The 23,535-nt window shown below is 38.3% G+C and overlaps 2 protein-coding genes and 1 non-coding gene across 3 annotated transcripts in view; 1 reads left to right on the forward strand and 2 right to left on the reverse strand.

Moving 5' to 3' along the window:
- Positions 1-4,627: 4,627 nt before the first annotated feature.
- Positions 4,628-12,959, reverse strand: tm2d3 (TM2 domain containing 3). Its single transcript, XM_038282638.1, has 6 exons — positions 12,808-12,959; positions 12,385-12,486; positions 9,641-9,801; positions 9,385-9,559; positions 5,825-5,900; positions 4,628-5,725 (listed from the first exon to the last, which is right to left on the reverse strand). Exons 1-6 carry the CDS (start codon positions 12,953-12,955, stop codon positions 5,560-5,562), a joined length of 828 nt encoding a protein of 275 aa, XP_038138566.1. The 5' UTR covers positions 12,956-12,959; the 3' UTR covers positions 4,628-5,559.
- Positions 12,960-13,283: 324 nt separating this feature from the next.
- Positions 13,284-13,356, forward strand: trnaf-gaa. The gene has a single exon. It is a non-coding gene; the product is annotated as a tRNA-Phe (tRNA).
- A 2,846-nt stretch (positions 13,357-16,202) lies between these two features.
- tars3 (threonyl-tRNA synthetase 3) overlaps positions 16,203-23,535 on the reverse strand; it is a 28,827-nt gene continuing 21,494 nt past the window's right edge. The window contains exons 14-19 of the mRNA XM_038282628.1: positions 22,340-22,417; positions 22,135-22,235; positions 19,567-19,671; positions 19,179-19,251; positions 18,957-19,071; positions 16,203-16,696 (exon numbers count right to left, since the gene is read on the reverse strand). Coding sequence (XP_038138556.1) covers positions 16,548-16,696; positions 18,957-19,071; positions 19,179-19,251; positions 19,567-19,671; positions 22,135-22,235; positions 22,340-22,417 — 621 coding nt within the window. The 3' untranslated portion in view covers positions 16,203-16,547. The remainder of the gene's footprint in view (positions 16,697-18,956; positions 19,072-19,178; positions 19,252-19,566; positions 19,672-22,134; positions 22,236-22,339; positions 22,418-23,535) is intronic.

Genomic DNA, 23,535 nt, shown 5'->3' on the forward strand with positions numbered 1-23,535 from the left:
GCTGAAATCTTTCCTCATGAAAATGCATGTTTTTCTCACCATTATCTACAACTTAAACTGCATCAACAACACCTACATTAGTAGCTTGATGTGCTCCTCTTCCGGTGATTGCCGTGACTCAGGAACTCACTAAAGCTGTGTCAGAATGTCCGCCCTAATCATAATATAGGGCACTATATGGTGGTCACGCCCTTTTAGATGAGTGTGTAGTGGATGAAAAAGTAGTGGATTCGAAATTTTCCGGGATTTCTTTTCACTACCCAACAGTAGCGACAAATCACCAAGATGGCGCAGGCACCATGCGAGGAGGCAGAACAGTCATGTGACCAATGAGGATGGAAAAGCAGTGATCATCTGTCTCAACGGTCAGTTAACTGAGTTTACTACAAATTCCACTATATAGTCCCCTCTCTATTCGGACACAGCCTAACAGCGTATGTAACCTGTGTGTGGCAGTTACTATAGCGACAGTGTTGTGTTGATGCCCAAACCCTGAAGCTACTTTTTTTATTAGTCATGCTATTCTTGGCTCTTCAAATATAAAACACCTCGCATATTTTTGGGGGACCTATTTTACCGTCCTGCAGTCCGTTTCACTGTAATTTTTTTTAGCTTATCTATCACTATTTAAAATATTAATAAAAAAAAATACCAAGGACATGACCTCGGTTTCCTCAATGGTAGTTACGGCGCTGGTGACTGGTTCAAATATCCTCATCCTTTTGAGTCTTCAGTTTTATAACAGAGCTTCAGCCATTCCCTACGTTGGTGTAATTTTTAAGCTCTTTTTCGATAGGCTGTAGTCCCAATTTGGTCATTGTCATTCATGTGCGTGTCTGCCACGAAATGACGTAAGCCTGAAGGCTGTCTGGATTCAGCACAGCGGCAGGAGCTCCTTTCCTTCCCTGGATACTATTCTGTTGACTCAGCGAAAGTTGAAGGAAGAACAGGAGGTAGGAGCTACAATTTGAGGCAATTGGAAGTAGGTCTGGTTCAAGAAAATTTAAGATCTGTCAAAAAAACTGATATTTAAATGGAAGAAAACAATATTTAGTTCAATATGCATAAAGTGACCCCTTTTTATTATTTTTAACACAATTTTTAAATACTCTTATTTCAACATGCTGTATGCATTTTATTATTCTCCCCAAAACATTATGGTTTATAACCTAAAGCATATGGAAGTCAAATTTGGGCAACATCATATTAGTTTTTTTTCCTTAGGCCACAAATGCAGCCTGCATTAATAAGGAAGCTTTTTAGAACGGTTCCAAATAATAGTTATTTCTTTAATACTCATAGTATTGTAATAATGTTGCATTGCCAGCATCACAATAATATTGAATTGGTTGACACACGACAAAGTAAAAACAAAACTGTTTTCACCAAAAGAAGCTGGATTCGAAAAGGTCCGTTGAGACGCTTGGATCTGAAATGGATTCAAAGTATGCAGGATCAGCCAAAGAGCTGAGAACAGGACATAAGTAAGGTAAGAGTTTTAGCAATGAACGCTAATAAAATCAAAAAAAGCTTTAAAGTAAGAATAGGTTGCACCCTTCTTTCATTCCCATAAGAGTTCAGTTCGTTTGAGTTTCTTCAAGTTATTAAGAGTTGGAACAAGTTTTCCAATGATTTATATTTTGTCTCATTTAAACCTGTTATGTGGATTGTATCTTTGAGGCTACGTGTTTGGTCTGGCTTGATCATCCCCTATTCAGAGAGCTGCAGTTTACAGGCCGAGCGCAGCTCTTCAGTTGAATTGAGGTTTGTATTGGATTGGGTACTTGTTGTTTAGAAAATGAGGCTAAATTGGGCTTCTGTCTGGGTTTGTTTTCTTTTGAGGACTATAGCAGGTTTTTCCTTTTGTATTCATCTGGATCTCGCTGCATTTATGTTGAACTTTTCTCTTTTTAGGGCCGACTGCAGAGAGGCATTCAGAATGGTCTCCAAATGTTTGTTTATTTTAACCCCAAATGTTCCTCATTTTTTCATGGACAATTAAGCGCTTTGTCATCTTTGCATATAGGTGTTTGGATGTGAATCGCTCATCACACCTTTATGAAAAGGCAGCAGATCACAGGGAGGGGGATATAATAAAAGCATAGTTAAAATCTGAGTGGTTTCATATTAGTCAGTTTAGGTAAAATTGCATGGCTTTTTGTTTTTGGTCCACTCTGATTAGTGTGAATATAATTACTCCTTTGTGAGTCCAAACTAAGCAAAGATAAAAGGCTGGCGTGTACTTTTATTAATTATTCCTCTGTTGGGAGCTGTAATTTGTTCCATAGACTCATAGGGAACCACATTCTCCTTAGCAACCGCCCCAAAAGTGAAAGGAAGCGCACAGTTGGAAGCCTTTTAAATTCGTGTGGTGGAAGCTTGTTGCTTATCCACTCTGAGTGTTAGGTTTATGAGCTCCTGCAAGAGAGAACGTTATAGGAGAGCTGCAAACTGAGGGTCAGGACCCCTGCTCTGAAACTCACAAACACGTCTGAGTGGGATTGCGTAACAGAAAGATGAATAAACTTTTGTTCTCTTTGCATTATTAGCAATTCAAAATTAGGAAGTCATGAGAGCACTGCTTCTTTTTCCTCCTTCCTCTTTTATTTTCTACGGCTAAGACTAATGGAATAATACTAGGGGGGGTGTGGATTCAAATAATGATCTTTGATTAAGTTTAATATAATTATCCTTCAAAGGGTTACATAAAACATGCAACTTTAAATGTTGATGAGAGATGGAACTGAAACCCTGATTTTAGCTATTATTTCTAATTGAGGAAAACATCTAAGTATTCAATATAAACTGAAAAAACAGGGTTTTTTTGCTGTAGGAGTTATTTAGCCTGGACTGGCTTTTATTTCCAGACATAATTGGTAAGATGAGGTGATTAGATTACATCTAAAGAAAAAAATAATAGCTCTTCTGGCAGTTCAGGCTTATATCACTATAAATTAGGCTGTACTTTCGCCCCCCAACTATTTAATCCTTTTGTTATGGGTTTGCAATCATCATCCTTTTAGTGTAATTACAGTAATAATCAGAGCATGTTTGAGTCTAAAACACAAATCTTACAAAAAAAAAAGAAATAAGAATTGTGCCTGTTTGCAGAGCAGTGAGCTCCTCGCCTTAGATAATTTGCAATGTCCTTGCATCAGTCTGGGGGAGGAAGCAGTGGTATCTGTGAGGGGGCGGGGTCAGCGTTGAGGAACTGGAATTAGGGAGGAGCCCCTTCCCAGGCTCAAAGGGAGGCAGCCAATTGAAAAAGGCGACACAAATACAAGAAGTTGCTGGAAAACATGTAGAGCAAAGGTAAAAACCCAACAGATTCAGATACTGAGGTATCCTCTCAGGTTGTTTCTGCTTTGCTGCATTGATCAGGCTGCTTGTTCTTAAATCTGTAGGAATAAGGAACTTAATGCATGTCTGAATGAATATTACCTTAAATCCTAATTAACATAAATCAGAAAGAACAGGAAACTGTATAATACAGATTCATTCAAACCTTCAGTTTCTGGAAAATTAACATTAAGTGGGGGAAAAAAGAGAAATGTTGGTAGAGAAGTTTAATTTTCTACAAGTTGACACCCTGCACACGCTAAGCTAGAAAAGATCATTCCTTAATACAAGGTTCCCACATCTTAGTCACCATCAAATCCAAGGACTTTTAGGAACCAATTATTAAAAATTTAAGAACCATGCACAGCATCATTTTCCAACAGCTGAATGTGTCACTAATTATTAGTTTAAAATGTGAAAGGTTAGAAACCCTGAACAGCACAGAAGTAGTTGGATTAAATTCAATAATAAAGTAAATTAAATACACAGCCTACATTTAAACCAATAATATCAACAATATGAGGACATGTCTAGTGATGCGAGAGGCTTTGATGAAGCTGCAAAATGGCTAGTTACTATGGCGTGACATTTGTTCCATTATTGACTCAGACAAAGAACATGTTTTGGACATAGAAATTCAAATAAAAGAAATGTAATCCAGAAATTAAACTTTGAAAAATGTTTTTAGACAAGAGGATTTGAGATCAAATTTGCATTCTTAGATATTTATCAATTTTTTTTTTTTACAGATTTTTTTTCAAATTTTTGTTTTTTTTCCAAAAACATTTTTGCAGGTTTTATATAGAAATTTTGTGTTTTTCAGATCTAGTTTTAGGAATTATTTTTAAAACGTGTTTTATTCATCACATTTTCCTCCAAAGTGAGGAGCGAAGATGCATTTCTTTTGGTTTGCATAGATGTTAGCAGCAACATTGGTTATTATTGGTTGAAGGTCAAGAGGAGCGAACATGTCCAGTGTCTTCTTATAGCCATTTTTAAAAACTTTCAAAGACTACAAATTAATTTTTTTCACATTTAAAAACTTTCAAGGATCCATTGGAACCCTGTTAATAGGTTGCATGTATTCAGACATTAATAGTAGGTCAAAGGAAAGAGGAAGGAAAAAAAAAAAGTGTGAATGTGAAAATGACAGATTACTCGTTTTAATCTTTACCATTTTTTATTTCTCCACTGATGTTTTCCTTAAACCTGAATCCATTCCTAAACACCATCAATCCAATAAATACTCATATACAAAACAACACTGTAAGAATATATAAACGCAATGTAGAGCAGAATTCACTTTTATTTACATAACTTTTAGAAAGAAAAACGTTTACAGTCACAACAGCAAAGCAAACATTTCATGAAGCATACGACAACAAAAAGAAATAAAAAGCACTTTCCTTACAGGGATTAGTGTTTGGAGAAGTTTGCCAGTAGTGTGCAGCGGATATCATCTCCAATATCTACACAAGAAAACCACAAAATAGCTGCAGTTTGCAACTCCAACACCTCTCTGTTTCAGCATCTGTCAGGACAAACATCGGTGCGTTTCATTCGTTTACAGCTGAAGCAACAGAAGGAACTTTGTTTTTTTTCTTTTAAATCACAAGCTGCATTTGAAAAGACTATAACATAACCTTAATATGATTATTATTGAAGATTTAACTCCAGGTTAATGTCTTTAAAGTTGTAGCTGCTGCAGCCAAATACTTTAGATGGAAAAAATAAAATCGATGCAAACAAGCTGTTAGGTGAACGGTCCCCCACTGCCCAGCATCTTCATGCTTTTAGAAGAGAAATATCACCCTCCAACCAGTCTTTTGTGAGTGGTGTTATCATCAAAAGCTCTGCAGCCATGGCAACCATTTGACCCTTACTGACACGTTTACCTTGCAATAAAGTAGGAGTGATAAGTGGTGCAAGGCGACAGGATGTCTGTGAGAGAAGAAGCGCTCCACAGGAAGCCAGAGATGTGTATCAGCGAAACGGAGTCTAACTACCGCTTAAATCAAAACCCACTGGATACACCACTATGGCGGCTCTTCCTGCTCCTGCACATCTCAACAGCGTGTTATTGGAGCAGAGCATGTCGAGTCTTCGCTGGCTTGACGAGGACGACGCTTCCTGCCCGTTAGCAGATTGGATTGATGTGCTGGATGCACCGACGCGAAGTAGTGTGAGACGGAAGCAGGATGCAAACGGGGAAGCGTGGCTTCAGATGTAGAGCGAGCCGTCAGCAGGTCCCACGTAGCCCACCCCAATCAGAAGAACGTCTATCAGCGTCCAAATACCCAGGCCTCCAAAGCTAAACAGTTTGCCTAGACCTTCTCTCCACTGGCCCAGATAAAACCGGTCTGCCCCAAAACCACCGAGAGTGATGCTACGGCAGGAAAGAGCAGAGACACAGATTCAAAAGATACCGTGAGAACAAACTCCTGAATCAGACACAGTGTTATATGAATAATGGGGAGCAGCTTACCTGAGCGCCAGAGCCGTAGACCATTTATATCCACCGGTCCAATTACAGAACAAACGCTTCTGGAAGCGCCTTCTGCCTGCAGAACAAAATCACATTCAAAATAAAGGCTTTAATATTGAAACTTAAAGTAGGAAAATCTTTCAGGAGGCTTTTTTTTCAATTAGAAAGAATTTTCCTTTTTCCTTCTGTTGCCAAACCAAACGTCCCCTTTAATTTTCCCCTCCTTTGACTCCTTCAAACATTTAACGGTGGTTTAATTTGTCAGACCAACACAAAGAAGTGAATGATTGCTTAGTGGAAGGAGAGGAAGACATTTTTTCTTTCAATGCAAAAACTTCTGACTACTCCAAATCCCACAGAGCAGCAAACAGCCGTTAATTGTTGACCAAACCGATGGTAACTAAGCTGTCAGAGATATTAGTGAACAAACTCCATAGTGAAGCCGACAGGGCAGAGCTTTAACTAGTGGAGAAGCCATTTAGTTATTTTACCACCTTGTTCCGAAATGCAATGAAAGTCATCTTTTTCCTCCAAAGTCTGCACACAAAACTCTGTTATTACAGAGTTACATATACGTTGTTGTGGGTTTACAACAAATATTTGCATTCTCAGTCATTTGAGTCGTGATAACTACAAAAAAGGTTTAAATCTGAGGCTGCTGCATGGGGGTGGCAGCGTAATGCTAAGGTCTGGTTACCTTAGCTTCAAATCTGTTTTGTGCTTTATTACAAACAGAAAACCACTATGTAGATGAAGATGAGGCCCAAACTGTTTCCACCAACCCTCCTGCACATGTTTCTCCAGCTTCAATGGAGTCCAGCTGTGATAAATCAACTTGATCGAACATGATTAGACCTCACACAGCAGCACACCGTTTACAGAAGTGAAGTCTGCATCCCAGTGTTATTATAAGTTGTGGATAGTATTCTGATCACACTATTTCCAGTGTGTTTTTGTAGATCAGTGACGGTTTGTACGAAGGAGGAGTCAGAGCCTGGATGATGACGTAAGGCATGAGCATTCAGACGGCAAAAAGACCATCAGGTATGTATCAGATTTAGCATCAGGTATGGGGGCAGCTCAAATCTGAGTTATTTGGGGGTGAAAGGATCAAAATTGGGCCGTTCTGACTGCCATGAAAAAGGAAAATATGAGGGAAAAAAAGGATCTAGGTCGTATTTTCCCGCCTTAGTCAGGGAGGAAGATTAAAAACGCTGATTATTCTGTCAGAGCTTCAGGGATCCTCTGTGGCGAGAAAAACATCTCTACAACAATCCACCAACCGGGTCTCTAAAGCCTCTTTCCCACTGAAATAAGCGGGTTAACGCAGCTTTTTCAAAGCAAGTAGAACTGCTAACAATCAGAATTTGGCTCCGTTCAGATTGACAAAAAAAAGCTCAGTCTGACAAACTGCTGTCAAGCTGCGTCCCCTTTGTCCCCCTACTTCTGTGTGTCTTATGACATATCACACTGGGTTAATGTTGATTATGTCACCAGTGCGACAGAAATCAGGAAAGTAAACAATGCAGAGCAACATGGCGTAGTCAGTGTGCTTTATTGTTTCGCTCTATTATTTGTCTGAATTCCTCACACCATTGCTGCCCCATGTTAATCGAATGTAAACAGAGTTGTTTCTGCTCATTAGATAAGAAGCGACTGGTGCCGTTTTGGCGTCCATACGTTGCATTCAATGGTATCACGTAAATTAGCAGGTCAACCTGGTCTGTTGTTCCCACTGCATGCTGATCAGAGCTGAGATGATTTTAACCTGGGTCGCCTGCCGAGTCGTTTGAACCTGGTAGACACACATCGGTGAGCTGTTCCCACTGCCACTAAAAACAGACTGTTCCCGTGTCGGAAAGGCATATAACCTATGTGAAAAAGCAATCCCCCACCCTCTATGAAAACCTCAAGTCGATAGAGAATGAATATTGTCTCATTTCTAATAAAGAAAAAAATGAAAAATTCACGATACCTAATTCCAAAACACAGTTAAATCAACATAAGAGCCTTACTCTTACCTCTTACTTTTTGAAAAACTGTCCAATAGAAGTGTGTGTGTGTGGGGGGGGGCATAATTATGCATTGTGAATGCATAAAGACCCTCTGAGTTAAATATCCCTCAGCTAAGGCTATAATAAAACTCAAATTGGGCCTAATTAAGGTGATTCTTTTTAGTCATAAGTGCTGTTTGGCCGAGTAAAAAAAAAAGAAATCTCATCATGAAGTCTACTGGCACAGATTGTTGCTTTTTTCATACCAAGAATCCAATTAAACAGACATAACCTTCAAGGAAGGCACAGTTAAAAAAACAAAGCATTTACCATCCAATTAAAAAGCTAAAATAAAAAGTAGCCATATTCTCTCAGAGTAATCATCAAAAAGCGGCAAACAATGGAGCTGACATCTACATTTGCATACCAGTTTTTTTTTTTTTTTATCTTTTCTGAATGGTGTTTCAGTCTTTGTTTTCCAGTAGTAACTTCTTTTCAACCAGTGAGAGGGAAAAAAGAACATCCTCTGTAAACTGAAAACAGCCCAGACGGCTGTATTCAGCCACTTGATATAGCCCACATACTCTTGTCCTTAAAAGTGTAGGAAATACAAAGAACACACAAAGTGGTTGTGCGTAAAACTTCTACTCACTGCTTTTTACCTGCTTTCAAAGCTAATTTAATTTATATCAATTTAAGTATGCTTTCATATGAGATAGGAAAAATAAATCATCCTACGCTCTTCATTACTCTGTTTATGTAATGGAAGTAGACAATGCAAAGTTTTGTATGACTCAGAGCTCTGCTAGAAAGAAATGTATGGAGTGAAATTTGTTCCATTATTGTTGGAAGCAAAGAACATATCTTGTAAATTGGGGGGAGAAATACAATCTAGAAATAAAACTGGGAAAGTTTAAAAAAAAAAAAAAGATTTTGATTAAAACCTGACCAGATTTGGATTTTTCAACATTTGTTTTTTCAATTTTAATTTAAATTTTTTTCCCCAAAAAGATTCTTTTTTTTTTTTTTTTTTACAGATTATATACTTTTTCAAATTTATGCTTTATTTAATTTTATGAATTGTGTTCTTTTTAAAATTGTATAACAGAAAACATTCTCTTCACATCCAGCCCAATACAAAAGCCTGTTCTTAAATAGCAATTTGGGAAAGATTGCAATTTGTAGAACTCTGTGAATTTTTTTTGGGAAAAACTAGTATATTTTATAAAATATAAAAAAAATTCTGTCTGTTTAAAAAAAAAAACAATCTTAGAAAACAGCAGCCACCTTTAAAAACCGCAAACATTTCTGAAGTAAATCTTCTGGATGCATTACTTTTACTTCGGTTTACCAAAATGTGTTTTTCAACATTAATCGAAACAAAGTCACTCCACAGTAACGAAGCATCTTAAAAAAAGGCTTAAACTGTCCGTATCCTACAATGGGAAAAAAAAAAATCCCTTTAAGTTCAGAGTGGATGTAGAATGTACCGAGTCAACTCGGTATATGTTATCCCTCTGTTGCTAAAGGTAAATTAGCCTTTTTTCAGACCATCTGATGTCCTACCTAAACAATGCACGTGGTCCAAGACGTCACAGGTGGCGTTGTAGCGCCTGCGAGGACAGGAAACAGTCATGCAGCTGGTGGAGTTGGAGCAGCGGTACTCAGATGGGTCCAGCTGCCAGCAGAACTGACAGATGATGGAGAGAGTAAAGTTACTCTGCTGGGCTCCGGACTTTCCCTGCAAATATGAAAAACTAAATAAATAAACGTTTCTTCAGACCTTTGTGTAAAGTCGACTCATAGAGAAACTGCTACTCACTATGCAGTGGACACCTTTCTTGGGTTTACAAGTGAAAGAGGCTGGTTTCCCATAAGTGCAGTCGTGATGGTAGTCGCACTGAATGCAGCTGGCTGGCAGGCGATCGCACAGACCTCCGCTTGGACATTTAGGAATGTAGCTCACACCACTTGTTGGAGAAACTGCACAAACATTTGGATTTAAAACAAATCACACCAACTTAGGTGATAAAAACAATAACTGGCTACAAGACGCTAACACTGTTAAAACACAATAAAGATCCTCTGTTGACCTCTAACCAACGGCTGATTTTGGACAGAACCAAATATGGAGTGATCTTTGTTCCATTATTGTAAGAACAGGCTTTGTAAATGGAAGTAAAAAAATAAATAAACAAAATAAAAAAATAAAAAAAACAATCCAGAACTGAAAGTTTTGCAAACTGTATTCTTTTCAAATTCCTTTTTTTTTAGATCCCATTCTTTTAATTTCTAGAGGCAGGCTTGTCATCGTGCATGAGGAGCAAAGACAAATTCCTATTGGTCTGCTGGGCATTAGCAGCAGGATTTTTATTGTCCAAGAGCGAGAGCTTCATATTGGGCTTGAAGCGAAGAGAATCTGATCTGTAAAATGAAATCTAAAAAAAATGCAATTTGTAAAAAATCTATCTGAAAAACAGAAACTATTTGAAAGCGTCATTTAAGGATAAAATTTTATTCTTAGACCGGATCCCGCCAGCGAATTGTTTATCCAAGGCCCCCTGGATGGTATTTAATTACCATTAGAACCGGCCAACAGGCCATGGCCGCGTTTGCATGCTGCTGTGACTTTGCGGGCTACCGTTGCATTGTGGGGAATGTAGTGTTGGTGCGGTTGTGTTGCACGCACCAACACCACATTCCCAGAGTAAAACGTGATTTTGTTTTTCTTTTATTTAAATTTTTTTGTCGTGTTTTGCATGTTTGGATTGTTTTGGTTTTTGCTTTTCCCTCTTTAACAATCCAAGCTGGGCTGAAGTCGGTTGTCTTAGGAGGCAGAGTGCACTAACTGCACTCCGCAACTGCTGCACGCAGGTTTCAGCAGAGGCTGATTGAAGCCCCCTCGCTCCAACCTCTGGCTGAATTCTGGGTCCGCTGCCGTGATTCCGCACAAATTTTTTATATTTCTTTGTACAAGGTGTGATTTGTCTTTGAAGGAAGTATTGTTTTGTCTGTGTGCCATAGATTTTTGTATTTTATTTATACATATTTTTCAGTTGAATGGACACAGGACAAATGCAAAAAAGAGCCTGAGAGAGAATACAAGTGATTTGATTTTTTTCTTATTTTACTAATTGAAAGCAGTGAGCGGTAGGATAATAGAGCAGCACAGTAATGCATTTTTGGTTTATAATGAATTCACTTTGATTTATGTAATCATGTATAATGCTTTATGTATAATAAAAGATTATTACCAATATTGTTATTAATATTTTGTTTAAAAAAAACAATGTGTTAGATCTTGATTCAATAGGCAATGTTCATTTCAATATGTTTTCATAAACTTTTAACCAGTCCGGCTTGTTTTACTTTTATGGCTAAATTTTTGATGAAAGAAAACCAGGTTTTTAAAGCATTACACCCCCACAATAAGCTACTTGTAGGGGGCACATTAGATATGCCTTTGCTCTGGATTATTACAAACAGTAAAAAGCTACATATGCTAAGAGCAAATAACCGTGGGGAATTTGTGAAGCAAACTTTAGAAAGACAGGCAAATATTTTCTTATAATGTTTATCTATTTGACCGAATAATTTCCTGCTTACGGCAATTTCAACTCTAAAAGTAGGGTTGCGATTAAAACGACTATTTTGCTAATCAATTAAACCGTTGCTAATGTTTTTTGCTTAATTGATTAATAATTGGTTAGCAAAAGGATCCTTAAAGAAGTTTTTTTTACCGAATCAAACCAAGTGAAACTGAAACTTTTCCACTTGAGGATTTCTGGTTAGAGCAGATTGACAGACGGAAAAAATAATGTTCTCTTATATGCAAATATTTATATATTTTTAATAATTTTGATCAAATTGCTGCTTATTGGAAAGTTAGGAGGGAAAAAATGGGAGCTGACACACTCGGGACTGCAGCCAAATCTCAGCTTCAAAAACTAAACCAGAGACATCAGAAACAAAGAGAACTAAAATAAAACTTTACATTTCACAATTAAACGAGTCTCCAGGGTCTGTTGGAAGTGTGGCCTGGCATATAACCCATGAGCTTCACTTTAACAGCTTTAGAAATGTTTTCTATGAAATTTTCATATTTTAAAAAGTTTGTGTGGATGAAGAAACAAATCTGGAAATTTGATTATTTCCCCTCCCTTCATTTTTTCTTTAGAGATGTATCCAGATTTGAAAAATTATAGCAGAATATCATCTACAATCATTTGCATCTATATCGTAACTGAGGGGTTTTAATTTAAACCAGATTTATTCTTAAAACAGTAATAATAACCTGTTTATCCTAAAGACTATGATGTGGATAAATATTTAAATTTAGCAGAAATGTAATTGATTAATATCACATCTTTGGTATTGAGCTGTTCATTTAAAAATAAATAATATTTACAATTTTCCTATTTATGGGGGGGGGGGGGGGGGGGGGGCGGGTTATGGTAGGGATTTACTATTCAATAAAGGGATTTTCTATTCTATTTAATTATTTAATCTGCTCAAACATCTCGAAGGGTATATTACTGATGATAAACGTACATCTGTTAAACTTACCAGAGGCTGCAGCAGTGACCACCGGGCTGGTAAAGATAGATCCTCGCTGGGCATCTCTTGTGTGCGGAAGATCCTGGCCATCATGTGGTGAACTCAGGTATGCTAAAAACATAAAAACAAAACAAAAATACAAAAACAACAACAAAAAAAGCATAAAATACGCAGCTTATTTAGGAAAACTTATCACCAATTTTTTACTACTTCACCAGGATAAAAAGAGGCAACAGTAACTCTGTCCGAACGAGTTTCAAAAGCTGACTGATTCTTATTAAAAGTAATTAAAAAGGATTTAATCAGCTCAAATCGGTCAGTATTTTCATTCAAAAGCAGCTAGCTTGCTATGCTAGCTCCGTGTTGCTAGCTATGCTTACAAAACTAACGGCTATAAGCTGTTTGTTGAATAAATTATATTTTTGAACGTACCATTTACGCACTGTAATACCAAATCCATCAGCAAAATGACAAATATTCCATAATGTTTCCAGCTTCGTCCTCGGTCTGGTCTCCATAAGTGGCAGCTGGTAGCCATTGTTGCTGCGGAACAAGAAGCAGCAGCAGCTGCTGCATTCATGACCCGTAGGAATTACGAAGAAACGCATTTCTTTGACTATCTTCTCAGTTCTTTTTTTCTTTACTCGTTGAACCAATAGACCAAAAATAAACATCTATCTTTGAATAACTTATTTTTCACCAGATTTATTTTGAAATAACTCGGGTGAAATCAGCGAAGAAATATGGTAGCTGTCGTGGAACATTTTTATTGGATTTCAGTGAACGCATCCTTGTTCTCCATCAAGTAAGGATGGTTAAAAGGGACAAAATTACTTAGGAGAGGATAAAATGTTTAAATATAAATATAGATTGAATTATTTCAGTATGGGCTGGGTTTATATGCAACAGCCGAAATAGCTCAGTTGGGAGAGCGTCAGACTGAAGATCTGAAGGTCCCTGGTTCGATCCCGGGTTTCGGCAGAGGCTTGGTCTCTCATTTATAACGCTAATGTGGGTCTCAGAAAGGGGTCAACATGCACCCCGTGCCTTCTGTGCTCCTCAAATTGCAAGGAGTCTTTTATCAAAGTTTTAAAGAACAAAGTAGCACAAAGGATAATGTTTTCAAATACAATGCAGACTCAACTTTACTTTTTCTTTTACAAATAAACCTTTCTCATTTACTCATTAATTTGTCAGAGTGGAGGTCTTCAACAGGAGGTCTGCAACCCCCAGGGGGTGCACGGAGGGACTGCATTTCATGAAAGTTTTGGTTGATTCCACTTTTTTTTTTATACCACCCTGCTTACCAGCACCAAAGCAACCCCAGACCATCAATCACATTACCTCCACCATGCTTAACAGATGGTGTCAGGCATTCTTCCAGCATCTTTTTATTTGTTCTGCGTCTCACAGACGTTCTTTGTGATCCAAACACCTCAAAGTTGGAATCATCCACAAAATGTCGGTGTTCTTTTGACCATCTTTTTCCTAGTCTTTTATTGGCCAGTCTCAGATATGGCTTTTTCTTTGCCACTCTTCCCTGAAGCCCAGAATCCCGCAGCCGCCTCTTCAATGTAGATGTTGACACTGGTGTTTAGAGGGTACTATTTAATGAAGATGCCAGTTGGAGACCTGTGAGGCGTCCGTTTCTCAAACTAGAGACTCTAATGTACTTATCTTCTTGCTCAGTTGTGCAACGCAGCCTCCCACTTCTTGTTCTACTCTGGTTACAGCCTGTTTGTGCTGTCCCCTAAAGGAAGTAGTGCACATCGTTATAGGAAATCTTCAATTTTTTAGCAATTTCTTGCATGGAATAGCCTTCATTTCTAAGAGCAAGAATAGATTGTCGAGTTTCAGATGAAAGTTCTCTTTTTCTGGCCATTTTGAGCGTTTAATTGACCCCACAAATGTGATGCTCCAGAAACTCAATCTGCTCAAAGGTAGGTCAGTTTTGTAGCTTCTGTAACGAGCTAAACTGTTTTCAAAGGTGTGAAAATGATTGCACAAGGGTTTTCTAATCATCAATTAGCCTTCTGAGCCAATGAGCAAACACATTGTACCATTAGAACACAGGAGTGATAGATGCTGGAAATGGGCCTCTATACACCTATATAGATATTGCACCAAAAACCAGACATAGTCATTTACCACATTAGCAATGTATAGAGTGTATTTCTTTAAAGTTAAGACTACCGTGGTTTAAAGTTATCTTCTTTGAAAAGTAGTGCTTTTCCTTCAAAAATAAGGACTTTTCGATGTGACCCCAAACTTTTGAACGGTAGAGTACATAAAAATTGTAGCGACTCCTTAGCAAATCCTTATATAACAGGGTCCCGTATGTGTGTGACGCACTGCTACCTTGAGCAGAAATGCACATGGAATCCATGAATACGCTTTGCGTTTTAATAATATCCAGTGGCTAACATATCACTCACAACAGATCGTAAAGTACATGATGTGACACTGATTTAAATGCTAAAGCAAACGGTCCATAAAATATGGCTACCTCACTCCCCTCTCTACTGCGGAGTGCAGGTAAACACGCCAATTTAAGCAATCTGCTGTCACCAGTGGAAGCAACATAGCCCAATTAATATAGTCGATTAACCTAAAGCAATATGCATGGTATTGTTTTTATAGGTCAGGTACGCCGGTTATTGACCTTGACCACGGCACCCTATAGTAGATTGCAAAGTTTCCTCTGGGATCAGCTTCATAGTCATGCTAGGCCACTTCTTTGATTTTATTTTGCTCAGGCTACTCGTAAGCCCACAGCCCGCCAAATGTCGAAAGGGCAATATTAATAATACAAATTTTTTTTCTCAGCTTTTATTGTCATTACACTGTCACAAGTACAGAGCAATGGAATTAACTCCCTGCATTTAATCCATCCCCTTGGGGAGCAGTGGGCTGCCATAGTGTGGCGTCCAGGGAGCCGTGTGGGGTTAAGGGTCCTGCTCAGGGACCCAGAGTGTCAGTCTGTGGGAGTGGGGCTGGAGCTCAAAACCTCTGGACTCCAAGCGCAATGCCCAAACCACTAGGCCGCCACACTCCCACTATTATTGCCATTACTGTTAACATAAAGTAGAGTTTTTTTTGCATATTCAGTAATAAAATGTCAAAGGGGATGGTATGGGGTTGTTTTTTACAATTTTTTAAGAAGGGGGAGGCCATCCCCACCTCAACTCTAGTACTGGCTGTCACCAAAGCAACTAAGCCCCACATGTTACAAACACATGCATACCTAATATTACAGCTCCTACAAAAATGTTACTAGTCTAATTGATTTAGAGCTGGATCTTATTTAAAGGAATAGTACACCCAAAACATGATTAGCCTTCATTTTCTACTCACCCCCATGCTGAACAACACTCTGGAGTACTTTTTTGATATCTCAAATGCATCTGGAGATCTGGGAGGCTTCTTGCTGTCTGCTGACATTCAAATTATGGAGGTCTATGGCGCCCGAGACAGAAAGGTCCATAAAAGTCCACAAAAAACGTGTCAATATTCCTCCATACTGCTCGTCCAATGTATTCCAAGTGTCCTGAGTGGGTAGTGTCCATAATTTACTCGAAACAAAGTCATTTAGAATGTTTTTAGAGCATAAACAGTAGAGGATAAACAGATCTCCAGATGCATTTGAGATATCAAAAAAGTACTCCAGAGTGTTGTTCAGCATGGGGGTGAGTAGAAAATGAAGGCTAATCATGTTTTGGGTGTACTATTCCTTTAATGAGCTGCATAGATTCTATTGAGCGCTGAGAATGGACAAGCAGTGAACAATTGCGCAAGTAAAAACACTGGTGTGAAGTGAAACAAAAACCCATTTTTAAAGATGTTTTTCTCTTTATTTATCCTTGTGAAGAATGTTCTCTGTGAAAATAGGCATCATTTCACATCATTTTCATCACACTCCATCTATAACTGATCAGCTCAGGCTCCTTCAAATGACCTACTGTTTCCCCTCCAGAGTTCACAGATGATCTCTTCGGCAAAACTTCCTCTTTTTTTAACATTTAACAAACACAAGATTATTTTCCATGTCTGTCGGTTTTCACTTGACTGTCCAAACAAACATCATCATCTGCCCCATTCACTGCTCCTTTAACTAAACTTCCGCGCCCCAGGATAGCAACCACCCGCTCTGGTTTGTTTTCCCTCCATCTTCATCAGAACTCCTCTTCAGCGTTCCGGCAGCGGGACTGTTTGAGCAGGGAGAGCCGAGCGATCACCTCAGACACCGGCAGCTCTCCGTGGACCTTGTTGTCTCTCGTGCGCACGTTCACGCTGTTAGTCATCTTCTCTTTCTCCCCGACGACTGCCAAGACACAAGACAACAGCTTGACATAACACCAGGAGCACAGCTACCCTAACGCGCCCGGTCAGCCAGTCTGTGTGACCATTTGGCTTCAACTGGTGTAATAAGGGACTTTTATTTTGATCTAGTATTTCTTTTCTAAGCAGCAAAAAAACTAAAGAAAACAGACCAGAAAAGGTTGATCTATCTTTTCATTATTTTACTGATCATTTTTAATAGTGACCACATCAAGTTTTGGAAACGTCAGTAAATGTAGGATAAAGTCTTCAGTTGAGGCTAAATTGTGGCATAAATGAATATAAATGGACCTTTTTATTACTTAAGGACCTCTTTCGCTTTAACAGATAAGGAGATAATCAGTAATCTAAATGATTTCAAATCATTTGCTGTGCAAGTTTAAATGAGCAGAAATAATATAACATAATCAGACATCCTGTTGAGGAAAGTATAAAACTCCTTAAGCAATCAAAAAAACTGATTACTAGAGCTGACCATATACTTAAATGCAATTATAATTATAAACCCCTAAACATTCGATTATATTGTATTTTTTGACCCATCAGAGACATAAGATGGTCACATAGGAGAGAAAAAACATCAAATTACAGTTAGGCTTATGATTTATGGCCACTTTCACTGTGAGTTAGCAGTTTAAAATCGATCGTTCAGATGCTTTGCGTTGAGCTTTTGCATCCTGTAAACAGCTTTTCTACCAACATTATCCTGCAATCAGCCATGTTAATTTTTCTGATCACCTGTGGAAAAAATTTTAATAACATTTTTTTGAAGGGAGTAACTTTACAGGTTTCTCAAATTAGTTTTTTTCTCATTCTTGTTTTTTTTAAACATCTTTTATTTTTACAAACTTTATTTTGTAAATTTTGTACAGACTTTATATTTTCCTTTTTTATTCTTTCAAAGCTTGGGTTTGAAAAGCCCAACACAAATGCTTGCCTCTGACATGCACATTGCCCAAAAAAAATGTCCCAATGCGAACCAACAGAAACGCGACTTCTAAAGAGAAGCTCGGCCCCAGAAGTACAGAGAATGTGATCTGTAAAATGTCGTTTGAAAAGAATGAAATTGATAAATCTGAAAAACAAAAATTTCAACAAAAAAAATTTTGAACATATAAAATATGCAAAAGAAAAAAAAACAAATTGAAAATGTGTAAAACAAGAAAAATACATTTATTTGAAAAAAAAAAAACAGCACAGTAACTCTCAAAACCTTTTTCAACTAAGATTTTTTAAATTTCAATTTAGAAAATGCATTATTTCCTTGCAAAGATAATGGAACAAAATTGACTCCTTAGAACTGCATTAATACTGTAGCCTCTAAATCAGATGTGGGATTTAAAGGTTCCCAAAGTAAGGAATAGGAATGTTAACTGATATTTAAATATTATTTCAGTTTATTATGGGAAAAAAGTCAGATTTCTGACTTTATTCTCAGAATTCTGACTTTTTTTTAGAATTCTGAGATTAATCTCTGAGATTAATCTCAGAATTCTGACTTTTTGACTTGGGCACCTTGAAGGAAGAGATGTGGGAACACTCAGCTTCACTGACAAAGATGCAAACTGTTTGGGAGGCACATTGGTAGAAAATGATGGAATTAGGCGACTTTTTACATGTCCGAGGGGTCCCCAGTGATGCTGTTTCATTAGTGGAAGAGCAGAAGGTGATTAAAACAAGAGAGATAGTTTAGTCTCTAAAACAGACATGGCTATGGCTTGTTGCTAACAAGATGAGATTAAAGTCAGAATTCTGAGGAAAAAAATAAGAATTCAGATTTTTGTCATATTATACAGAAATAAAATTTAAAAATCAGTAAATTCTTTAAATTTTTTCAGTAACCCTAATCCTCTTCCTTACCAAAGAGACAAAAACAATACAATATTATTTTATAGGGTTAGTCATCTTTAAATTCAACCAATCTGTTATTTTCCTCTTGATGCTGTTCACTAATTCCCAGCAGAATTTATTTGTTTGGAGGTATGGTTTTAAAGAGGGTAAATCCAAATGTTGCTTTGTATAGATTTTGTTTTGGAAAAAAGAAACATGGAAACACTTGTGAAGAGGTCTGTGCCTAATAGTAAAGAAAGGCTTCATCTATAAAAACTTGATCACATCCCTTCAGAGAACTGCTGCTGTCTTATTATCATAAGGCTGAAAAACAAACCTGATTGGATTTTTATTTGCTACACCTCATAACGATAGCACCCACTAAATAAAGGTTCAGCATCACTTCTCCTTACCCAGGATGAAATTATATTGAGCCAGCTGAGCGTTTCGGATCTTCTTGTTAAGGAGACAGCTGGAGTCCAGGTCGGCGTCTGCCATAAAACCAGCTTCTGTGAACTGCTTGGACACCTGGCACGGAGAAAAACACCATTCAATGTAATCCACAGCGTGTTTCTCAAACATCGTATAACTTTCAGAGAAGCAGGAAGCTCTATTCTGGGAAACTAAACACGCACCTTGTTGGCGTAGTCCTCACAGGAGGGGTTGACGGGCACCAGCATCACCTGCCGTGGAGAGAGCCACAGAGGCCTGTTGAAGAGAGACAGATGGGCCGTGATGATCCTCATGCAGCGTGAAGATAACACGACAGTCAACACGACCCCCTCAAAACAGAAAGTTAAAAGCTGAAATCACCGTAGTGATGATAAGAGGGAGAGAACCGTGCTGCTGACAATGCATTGAACAGCAGAACACAATGAAATGTAATTAAAAGCTACCTACATAATTAGGATGGAACATAAAAACACCCACCATAAGTGGAAAACACATCCAATTCATCACGAATATGCATCTGGCTTTATGGATTGTGATTTAAGTGCATTTTTCAAAGGGCACAGCGCTCACCATTTCCCTGCATAGTTCTCTGTCAGAATGGCAATCATCCTTTCCACTGAGCCCAAGATGGCACGATGGATGATGACTGGCCGCGCTTTGTCATCTCCATCCTTTCTGTTACCACAGAAAACAAGAGAGAGAACAGTTTCCCTGTAATAATAACAATAATCTGCATATTCAGTGTTACAAATGGTTCAATCAGCTTTCTGATTTAGCTGCTATCTTCTGTCAGATTATGAGAGTTTCACATTTTTATTAGTGTCAATTCAATGAGATGTAGGTAGCGTAAAAACACAAATTTTATGTTTTACAAACCACAAAATGCTGGATCCTTACAGGTTTTTCAAATATTTCAGGATTAGGCATAACCCTTATAGGTGGATTGAGTAGAATAATTGTTGGAAACCTTGAAGATGAAAACAACTAAAGGCATGAGATGGTGATTTTTTTAAACCAGGATTAGGATGAAGGTTCACAAGCACTTTGATTGTGGCCGGTGTCTCGGAAGCATCTTGCTAACCAGTCAGCAACTCAGTGCTAGTAGGTTCCGAATGGGAAATTCCATTGGGATCAAGTAGCACTAAATTGGTGACTTAGAAACGACGCTGTCAAGGAACGCTATGGACAGCGGAAGCATGCAAGAGGAGGAGAGTTTAGTGTCGGAGGTCGTGGATGAGTCTCCTCCGTCATCCATTTTTTATTTAGAGGAGGAAAGCGGGGACGAAGATGTTGTGGAAGAGGACGCCAGGGCGGCAGAAGCTTGGTTTGGTGTAGAAGGCTTCCAGCCGTACATGTTTGAGCCCTTGCCTCGCAACGCTGCCAGTTCTGTTAGCTCTACGCCTGCCGAAGACACAGACGTCCATCCCCGTGAACACTGGGACGCAACTCAATGGGAAAGGAAAGGATTCTGATTTCAACCGTTGCGTATATTAGCTGCGACATATGAATCAAGATGCTATGACCGAAAAAAATGTGATTTACAGATGACTGTTGATATACGATTGGCTGAATTTAGGTGTACAAGCTGACGTATAACTAACTAAATAACGAAAAAAAAACCCACAGATTTTAAGACAGAATTTTTTTGAAAAGTGAAATTTTCTAAATTTTGGGACAATACGGTCTGATAAAGAGTACATTTATATACATGTTTAAGCAAGAATGATCTGACATTCAAATATAACTTCCTTGTGACTTCCAGCGTATTTAAATCCGGCTGTCTGAGTTGTCAAAAACTCTTGCACAACCCTAGTTCTTCTGATTGGACAAACAGTCTTTGGCACGATGACTCCTCCAGGAACGTAGGACTTCCCATAGTATACGAGATTCAGGGACGTAAAGACATGAGAAGAACCTGATACAAGAAGTTCGGGCTGGTAGAGTTAACCTGAGACCCATTTCACAAAACCAAGATAATGGATAAGGTTAGGATTTTCTAGATATGCTGGACTAATTTAGCCTGGGTGCCATTCCGAACTTAGTCCCGCCCACAACGTTTGAGGTCGGGAAGTTCGGTCTGGCATTGCTCCATAGTAGCGCGAGTATGATCGCCCACTCTCTGGCGATCCAATCAAATTGTCAGGGCGGGCTTTATACGATGTTGGACAGATGATCAACAGTAACGTAATCAACCACGTGACCAAAGCGCGCTTGGGTGACAACAACAATGGCTGCCGCTGGAGAGTTGAGGTGAGTAGATTCTGCTATTAGGTCTGTTCTAGAAGATATCGACAGCAAATTAATTTTAAAAGAGGAACAGAGAAACGCCATCAAGGCTCATCTTCTTATTCTAGGCGTGCAACTGCACGCTTTGATTTTTGTTGACAACAACTATGCATCGCTTAACATACGTCACGCACTCCGTTGCTCTTATTGGTTGTAGGTCTATCCAATTGAGTGCAGAGGCATTTTTTTTCCTGGTTCGTTCGAAACACGCCCCATAATCACAGCTCTATGGAGCAACATCAGACTCATTCTGACTAGAATTGAGTAGGACTACGTCAGGCTAGGACTAATTATCTTCACCAAGAAGATAACTTATTAAAGAGGGTTTGTGTTTGCCTGTCTGCTGGGTATAGGATAACCTGAAAAAAAGAGACCAGTTTTTATTAAATTTATATCAGACGTGTCCCTTGAGCCAAAGAACAATTCATGAGATTTTGGTGATGATTCAGATCATAATCTGGATAAGGATATTTGTAAAGATTCTCTACGATTGTTAAATAGGGATATTTGGGATATATTATTAGAAATATAGAGGTGCTTTGTTCTTTAGTTGTGTAATTGAATTGGTTTGGTCAGCATAAGATCTACAAATGAACAATAAAGAAGTTAAATATAGTCTAATGAGATAAGAAAGATTTATATTTAAAGAAACTAGTTCATGGGCCCCTAAAATGTTTCATTTACATATTTGTTGCTCTTGTGGGTGTGTATCTTTTATATTACTGAAATGTGTAAATGTCATTTTGGCTGAAAAGTGAGAATTTGCAAACATGTTGAAAAAACATCTCATATCCAAGCTTTGGTGCAACACAGCACTCAGCGGTGTGGCAGCATTCTGATTAGCTGACTCACCCCATAAAGGTCAGGTTGAACCGAATAGGCAGCTGGAAGTCCAGCTGAATGGTGGCACACTGGTGGTAGCGTCCAATTGCGTCTTTGATCTTAATGTCAATCTGCAACAGCACAGAAAAGAATTGCAGACCCTCAGAGAGTTGGTCTGGTCTCGTTTTTGTTTTTTTTTCCTTTTAATTTTGCCGGGAAGGGCATTCACACTGACCTTGGGTCCATAAAAAGCTCCATCTCCAGGGTTGAGCTTCCATGGTTCCCCAAACTCATTCAGACTGTTTTCCAGTTGCTGTTAAACAGGAAGCATTAGATGAATGTTTTTTTTTTAGAAATATAAAAACCAATTGCTGTCTTTCCCAATTAATATCAACTTATGTAACATTAGCTGCACAGTCATAGTCCGTATTAAACATATGAGTAATGAATCGCCCAAAACACCTCCCACAGAGATTCAAGGAACTTGACATGACTCACAGATGTGCTACTATTTGATGAGGTGAAAGTAAACCAAATCTCAAAAGTAGAATTACTTTTCTCATTTGCAGGGTAAAAACTGACAACAGTAAGGAATGCAAAATCAAATTTAGAAAGTTTTCTAGAAGTAATTTCTCCTCTCATCTAAGAGGCTTCTTCAGTTCTAACTAGTAGTGGGGTGCACTGAGATTAATATACTGTAGGTAGAAGAAAGAAAAAGGGGAGAGCAAAAGGCGGCTCTAACTCCCCGCTCAAACCATCTTTCATCTTTGAAAATGGACGTTGTTGTCCTCAAATGACTGTCCTTTAGCCTTCAGGTGTAGGTGAACCCTTGAGTTCTCTCCTGAGGAGTTGGCCATGCTGTATTGAGCCATGCACCTGAGTAGCTGATGCTTGGTCTCTCCAAAGTAAAGGTCTGTGCACTCTTCACTATAATGAACAGCGTAAATGACGCTGTCTGTCTTGTTTCTGGGTGTCCTGCAGGGCTGAGACAATCGGATTAATCGTGAATATTCGATTACTGAAATAATGGTCAACTAATTTCGTAACTGATTAATTCTTAACTGGAGTTTAAAACATGCTAACTTGCCTTTAGCTGACAGAGTGACCCACTCAGAGAAGGCTATTAATTATATCAAGATTATAAAAGAAAGATGAAAACATTTTGTATTTAAGATAAATAAAAAAACAATTTCCATCTTTCAATATGCTCTTTCCAGAATTTCTCATGTGGAAAAGTTTAGGTCTCACTTGGTTTAATTCTGAAAAAAATCCTCTATAAAGAACCTCTGATTATTGATTGATGAATTGAAAAAATAATTGACAGATTGAGCAATTTGCGAAATTATCATTAGTTGTTGCCCTAGTTTCCCATCTTTGGGGTGAACCAGTTTTTGTCTCAGGGTGTTGCCGGGTTTGAAGAGCACAGGAATC

The sequence above is a fragment of the Cyprinodon tularosa genome, unplaced genomic scaffold (assembly GCF_016077235.1).
Source record: "Cyprinodon tularosa strain WSP-4 unplaced genomic scaffold, ASM1607723v1 ctg186, whole genome shotgun sequence".
NCBI lineage: Eukaryota > Metazoa > Chordata > Actinopteri > Cyprinodontiformes > Cyprinodontidae > Cyprinodon > Cyprinodon tularosa.